Genomic DNA, 7492 nt, shown 5'->3' on the forward strand with positions numbered 1-7492 from the left:
CACACTCCCTCTTTGAACTGTTGCCATCTGGTCGACGCTACAGAGCTCTGAGCACCTGAACGACCAGACACAGGAATAGTTTCTTCCCTCAGGCAATCCATCTCATGAACACTTGACAATAACTGTGGAACACACAACACTATTTATACACTCATACACTTATTTATCTAACACTCATACTCAGTCTACACCTCAAATTTGCACATAATATACCTGTACATACAAAACTGTCTATTGTAATATACCTGCACATACAATTGTCAATTTATATATTTTTATTCCTTATTTACTTGTTCCATTTTTTATTTTAATTTTTTATTATCTGTGTTTTTTGTTCTGTCACTGTCATTCTGTTACACTGTGGAAGCTTCTGTCACGAAAACAAATTACTCGTATGTGTAAACATACCTGGCAATAAAGCTAATTCGGATTCAGATTCTGATTCTGACTTGCCTCTGTATTTTTTACCCTGAGGAAGGAGGGAAAACAGTCAAAACAAACAGCAACGAATCGATGACGTCCCTCGCGACAAAATAACAGACCGGGAATGACATATATATATCAGCGTGACATCTACTGCAAAATGGATGTCATATTTGAATCTGTACAAGTTGCCTACACTGTTCCCGCAAAACATTACAAGCTACGTGACAATGCCGGAAACAGGTCATTTTATGAATAAGAGTGGCAAAACACCTGTTACAGCTGCTGCAGATCAACAGCCAATAGGAAATGCTAGCTTAATTTGTATTAATAATTAAAACACCTCTTAACATGCAATCCACAGTTTACTGTAGCTACTGTACTTAAACTAATTAGGCCTAAACATAGTTGTAGCGAATCAGCTCATGGGGAAATATGAATAATTAACCATAACTAGTTATAATTAACTATTCATATTTTAGATCCACTGTAGATATTTAGCTGACCACTCAGGGTTGGTATACACAATGATCTGAAGGATATGTGTATTCAATCAAAGAAAGGTTTTCCTATGAATTAATTAGAGAACAGTCCATTTCTCTGGGCATTATGTGTCTTTCTTATGAGGAAAATGAGGGAGTTTGTCTGCCTGCATTCCTTTAGGCCATAAAACCAGTGATATCAGCATTGGTTACCATGGAACCAGAGGCCTGTTCTGCCTTTCTGAGGTGTTAGGTGCATTTCGGGGGAAGGGTCCATAGACCCTCGTAATTGGCCATTTGGTTAGGTGACGGGGAGTTCGATATTATTTGTTAAAATATAACAAAAAGTTGTGTGTCTGATTGGTCCAAATGCTACATAGTTTATGTCTCTATACTGAAGAGGACAGGGCAGGATCTGTGTAAAACATATAACAGCTTTCGCTTTACACAGTGGGGCAAATTTCAGATTTAAGTATTGACTTTCTTTTCAATTAATAAGTAAATTGGCCACAGCCCACAGGATGTTGAATTGGATTGACATGAAGTGGAATTTACAGAACTGCAAATCAAGAAATTCAACAGTCACACTACAGATTAAGTGCAACAACCAGCAATCCAATGGTTTCATATTGAAGACTTTTGGGTAAATTAGAGCATGTGTTTTTCACAACATAAAATATACACATGTGGAATTCCAAATATTGATTATTAAGTAAGAAAATGTTGAGGACTTAGCCTATCAGTTACACAGTTTTTAGTTATACAACGTTGTCTTGGACAAGAGTTGTTATTCTGAAATATTTCACTGTTGTGATTAATTAATAATGTCATCATATTTTCAGAAATACCATGTTGTGTGTATGATAAAAACAAACATGTCTACGGGTAACTGAAAATGAAATGATTTTTGAAAACTACAATTTAAAGCAGTGACATTAATTTCTTTGAATTTCATTCCATTTTCCCTAAATTCAAATAGGAAGTGCAATTCTACACCATGTTCAAACTGAATTAATTCAATTCAGAAGGGCACACAACCATGTTGTTAACAATCATGTAATGCTTTATGAATCACCTACACACTAAGAAAAAAAATTGACCGGTAAAAGCTACTGGAATATTCTGGACATTTTTCGTTAAGTGCATTTTCTTTAACCCTAAAATACAACACAATGCAAGTTGCAATACGTGTAAAACAGGAAAAAATCAACATGGACAATTCCTTATTAACACAGTAGGCCTACATTGGGCCCTATTTTTATTGACATTTCTTACAGTATATTTTACATGGAACTGAAGTCATGTTTAGTTATCTTGTGTTACTTTGCACTTGATCTGTGCTGTCTATCCTCAGATGTTTTGTCTCAAAGAGACAAGTTAGTTGATCCATGTCCATTTTCAGGCCCCAGTCAATAAAAGACCAAAGAACCAGATACAGCCTTCATCATACTCCACACACACGAATGGACTGGCAGAGTAATAGTGAAGTCACTTCACACACAGAGGGGTAAGAACTAGAAACGTCACTTCCTCTCCTGTGTCCACATTGGTACGTGGTTAAAAACAGCCAGGACGCCACGTACACATTATGCAAAGATAGGTCTTTTTAAGGAAAGTTTTCTCAGGTCGCAGATCCATCGTCATTTCAGCGTGTGTCTTTCTAAATCTGAAGGGAGCAGCATATTTTTCCTTTGAATCAAGGGGTGGAGACAGAAGTTTACAACTTGATCTGCAGAAGTTTAGAGAAGCAAACTTGTTACACAGTAAGTCGCCTACATACACGACAGCTGGCAAAGTTTTCCTCTTGCATGTTTTTCGGGGAGTTGTTGATATTTTTAGTAGTTATATTATGGGATGCATAGAGCTTTATTGAGACCATAGCTGGATTGTCTAATGCATCTCTAACCTAACGTCATGTAACTGTCGTTTAATGAGCTGCCGCCCTGTTTTCATGTCATTGTCTTCAAAGCTGGATCTGCTTCTGGCAAGTTAGGAGTAAGTACGTTTTCTCCGATTGGTAAATATGTTTTCTTCGAAAAGGTGACTCCTATATATCAAGGTGACTTTCTCACCTAACGCGTAAATGTTGTATGAAATAGTAATAGTAGTTAATTTAAGCGCAGATGATTATTTATTTCCATGGAAAGAAAATACTTTTCACACAAGTGCCACGTCAGATTCAAAAACAGCAAATGTTTATAACGGTGTTCGATTCATAAATGAATCATTTTGAGTCGTTTTAATGAATCGTTTAAAACTGTTCACAAACGGATTGAACGATTCCCGAATCCGTCGTTCTCGAGTTAACAATTCCCTCAACCGTCTTTCACATATGTGCGAAATAGTTTTTCGGGGAGTTGTTGATATTTTTAGTAGTTATATTATGGGATGCATAGAGCTTTATTGAGACCATAGCTGGATTGTCTAATGCATCTCTAACCTAACGTCATGTAACTGTCGTTTAATGAGCTGCCGCCCTGTTTTCTGGCAAGTTAGGAGTAAGTACGTTTTCTCCGATTGGTAAATATGTTTTCTTCGAAAAGGTGACTCCTATATATATCAAGGTGACTTTCTCACCTAACGCGTAAATGTTGTATGAAATAGTAATAGTAGTTAATTTAAGCGCAGATGATTATTTATTTCCATGGAAAGAAAATACTTTTCACACAAGTGCCACGTCAGATTCAAAAACAGCAAATGTTTATAACGGTGTTCGATTCATAAATGAATCATTTTGAGTCGTTTTAATGAATCGTTTAAAACTGTTCACAAACGGATTGAACGATTCCCGAATCCGTCGTTCTCGAGTTAACAATTCCCTCAACCGTCTTTCACATATGTGCGAAATAGTAGTATAGAAAGTAGAAGATATATTACAAATAAACGCTCTGGAAATATGTTTATTTTTGTTTGACATATAGTTTATTTAATAAATGTAGTTTTTGTTTTCTTCTTTTGAACCGGATCTTTTAAATGCTAAAGAATCGATTCAATGACATGAGTCTTACTAAAGTTCGCTTTAGGACAAACTTGATATTAATGATGCACTTGTTTGTTACTTCATAAAGTTGACTCAAGACCCTGATTCGTTCACTCATTGCACTCATTCAGTGATTACGTGTAACTGTACACGTACAGGTATATGCTCAATGAGCTCTATTTTATCTTTATTGTCCTTATGTCCCTTTAGCTATGACTTCAGGATAATACATTCAATTGGAATATTGCATCACAGTATTTCATATTGCATCTGCTGAAAGTTAATATTTATTTATGATTTCTTAATTTCACTCAAATAACGATTTATAATTGAATTGTAATAGTCATTTCGTCCAAATTGTTGCTTCAAACCATTTATGAACTTTGGTATGGAAGATCTTATATGCAATAATTGTATTTGTCCTTAAATGGTCCAGTCTACCTGTTCGTAACGTTGACAGGGTGTTGCAGGTTTCTTTTTGTTTACAGAGTAAACTGGTCTGCCTTGTTCTATTAATGCTTGTTGGGTTGAAGCCCATTTTTAGTCCCAACCTTTCACCTTATTTTTTGTCTTCTCCTGCCCCATTTCTTGATTCTTGGAAAACAAATTAAAATTCATTCTGTGGAAAATGAAGGAGGGTATTCTAACCGTCACATCTTGTTTGTATTTTTTTTTTATGTAGAGTTAAAATGAGTGAAACCAATCAGCAACGGGATGAGTTGCCTGCATACTTGAAGGATGATCCTCCAACAGGTAGGCCTACTGCAATTAATGCTGACATTTCATTGTGAAAGTGACTTGCAACAGTTATTCCTTTTTAGAACAATCAAGCTTTTTATCTTAGCACAGTCATGCCAAATGGATCCTTTTATACAGCTGTCCTTAGTCTTCATGCAAGAGAATGATAACACTCTGTGCCACATAGTGGTGCTCTTGCACAATCCAAGACTGACATTAGGCCACTGCTCTACTTTTTTCAGTCTTTATGATCAAACTTACTAGATTTGGCTATAAAATTGTAAATGTGGTTATGGTAGTAGGTCTTAGTATATCTGATGACACAATTTCAAATCAAGTTGCAGTTATTTTAAAGCAAAAATGACATAAGCACACTTTTCAAGATAACATTTTCACTCAATAGTGTAATTTTGAATTATATCCACAAATAAATAAAACAAATAGAGTAAATCATTCATTTTGTTTATAGAATTCTATTGTCAGATACTCATTGTTCTACACTTTGAAAGTGAAACCTTTAAAGTATGACTAAATTAAATAGTAATTCATTTTAATTACTAATTAAATGTGGCTAGTATTTCTAATTGTATGAAGGTCTTTGCCAAATATTTTTTTATTTTATTAATTGGAAGTGAACACTTTAATTGAAGTATGAAAATCTAAGTATTAATGACTTTTAATTAAAATGTGGTTAGTATTTTTATTTGTATAGAGTTCTTCACCTAATACATTTTTATTTTATTTCAATTTAAAGCTAAATCTTTACTTGATGTATAAAATTAAATGAAATAATTATTATTTTTGATTGCAAGGTTCTTCACTTCATACATTTTTGTTTTATTAATTGAAAGTGAACGCTTTCACTGAACTATGAAATTAATCTAATTAATAATTACTTTTAATTAAAATATGGCTAGCATTTTTAATTGTATAAAGTTCATCTAATAATTTTTTTTTATTGTATTTAATGAAAGCAAAAACTTTTAAGTATTAAATTAAATAATAATTACTTTTAAAATATGGCTATCATTTTTAATTTGATAGAGTTCTTCACCTTTAATTTATTTAAATTTTATTTCATTTTAGACAACTGCTCCATTATCTTATCTGTTTAATATTTTCAATATTAACATTTCATGAATATCCTGTAGATACCAACAAAGACCATCCTCAACCCCAGCCTGGCATGTTCTCCAGGGTGGCCGGTGGTCTGTTCAGTGTCACGAAGGGAGCCGTTGGGGCCACAGTGGGTGGAGTCGCCTGGGTTGGAGGGAAAAGCCTTGATCTCACGAAAACTGCTGTTACCTCAGTTGCAGCTGTTCCAGCGATGGGAGTGGGGCTCGTGAAGAGCAGTGTGTCTGCCGTGGCTGGTGGCGTGACCGCTGTCGGCTCCGCCGTCGCCAGTAAAGTTCCCATTGGTGGAAGCAAGAAGAAGGACAAGTCTGATTGAATCACGTGCCTCGAAGGTACTTTTGTCAGAGTCTGCATCATGTCTTCTTAGACTCCAGAGCGAGTTGATTGTGGAGATCATGCTTGTGTTAAGAGCATATTTGGACCTTATCCGTCTGCCTGACCAGACCAACAAGACGACATTCACAAGCTGGGTGGCCTTCATCTGCTCCACGCAAGAACCTTTGTTTTTGTGTTCTATTGGAATATGACATTAAGTCAAATTGTTTATGTATGAAGTATTAAATATCTGACTAGAGTTGGATACACGGACCTCTAAATGTTCCGTTTATGCTTCACTGAGCACACAAAGACACACACTTGTGCCTGACTGTACACACAAAGAATCACATGTTTTAAACACACCTTACAGTTGAGCCAGTTGTAGGGGTGAAGATCAATCAGGTGTCCCTTTAGGTGCTGTGGGGGGAAATCTCAGACTGTGCGGTGCTGATGGTGGTGCTCCATCCATCTGATTGATTGTTTGTGAGATTACTTACTTTGTGCCTCTGGGGTCCATGCTGAACTCCAGCGATCGCTCTCTGTGTCCCCCTGAAAAACAAAGAAACCACAAGCCCACAAACACACGCGTGCACACACACACACACACACACACACACACACACACCCACTCACACATTAAGGGCTGGTGTGTTTAGATTTTGCCAAACAACTCCAAAATTACAATTGTGAGCCATAAATGTGAATGCTGATAGTACCGCGGTTGTTTTTTTGTTTGTTTTAGGGAAACGTGCATGACAATCTCCATCAAAACAAGTCTTTTTGTTTTGATGACTGTAGCTGTATTCCAATATCCAGTTACATTTTCTTTTTTCTTTTCTGCAAGTCATTCTATCTGTCCTTTTGCTTCTTTGTTCCGTTTGCTCTTTTAAATCTTTAATGTGAATTGTTTTGTTTTATGGGCCAACAAAGAACCACTTAAGGTGGCAAAGTATAATACAGTATTTTCTTCTGTCAAATATTTGTTTCCTTTACCAAAGATTAAGTTTGGAAAAAGAGTTCAGTGTATTTGAGGATTGTTTTTTTTTTTTGTTAATGTTGATATGCAGTATACTTTATGGTATTCAGTGTACTCTCTCTTTTTAGATAGATAGTTATCAAATATATATATTAATGTGTTATTTTTTGATTTGAGACCATCCACATTTCAATGCATTAATGTGAATTCAAAGGACCTAAATAAAGAGACATCACAGTTGCTTCCAATGTTAACTCTTGTGGAAGGTACAGTAGCTGAATTTGAACAAAATGCACAAAATGGCCAAATGTAATTTAAGGTCCAGTCACACCAAGGATGATTAAAAAGTAAAAAAATAAATAAATCACTTAAACTTGAAGACAATAGTGAATCCACATCATTTGTACTACTATAATACCATTGACAAAGCAACAATATCGT

General features: G+C 35.5%; 1 protein-coding gene across 2 annotated transcripts; it reads left to right on the forward strand.

Annotated features, from left to right (window-relative positions):
- The first annotated feature begins 2348 nt into the window (after positions 1-2348).
- Positions 2349-7291, forward strand: tmem263 (transmembrane protein 263). Of its 2 annotated transcripts, none has more exons than XM_016270168.1 (3): positions 2349-2412; positions 4568-4638; positions 5775-7291. In XM_016270168.1, exons 1-3 carry the CDS (start codon positions 2369-2371, stop codon positions 6071-6073), a joined length of 414 nt encoding a protein of 137 aa, XP_016125654.1. In that variant the 5' UTR covers positions 2349-2368; the 3' UTR covers positions 6074-7291. The 2 variants fall into 2 exon arrangements, with proteins under 2 accessions (XP_016125654.1, XP_016125655.1); XM_016270169.1 differs by lacking the exon at positions 2349-2412 and adding an exon at positions 2592-2668.
- The last annotated feature ends 201 nt before the right edge of the window (positions 7292-7492 follow it).

This window comes from Sinocyclocheilus grahami, unplaced genomic scaffold (genome assembly GCF_001515645.1).
Source record: "Sinocyclocheilus grahami isolate Dianchi unplaced genomic scaffold, SAMN03320097.WGS_v1.1 scaffold55.1, whole genome shotgun sequence".
NCBI classification, from domain to species: Eukaryota; Metazoa; Chordata; class Actinopteri; order Cypriniformes; family Cyprinidae; genus Sinocyclocheilus; species Sinocyclocheilus grahami.

Bases quoted from the DNA above. Each gene is read 5' to 3' on its own strand.
- tmem263 (XM_016270168.1), top strand. From the start codon at position 2,369: ATGGACTGGCAGAGTAATAGTGAAGTCACTTCACACACAGAGGG. The intron at 2,413-4,567 runs GTAAGAACTAGA...TTTTTTATGTAG, and splicing joins GTCACTTCACACACAGAGGG to AGTTAAAATGAGTGAAACCA. The intron at 4,639-5,774 runs GTAGGCCTACTG...AATATCCTGTAG, and splicing joins GAAGGATGATCCTCCAACAG to ATACCAACAAAGACCATCCT.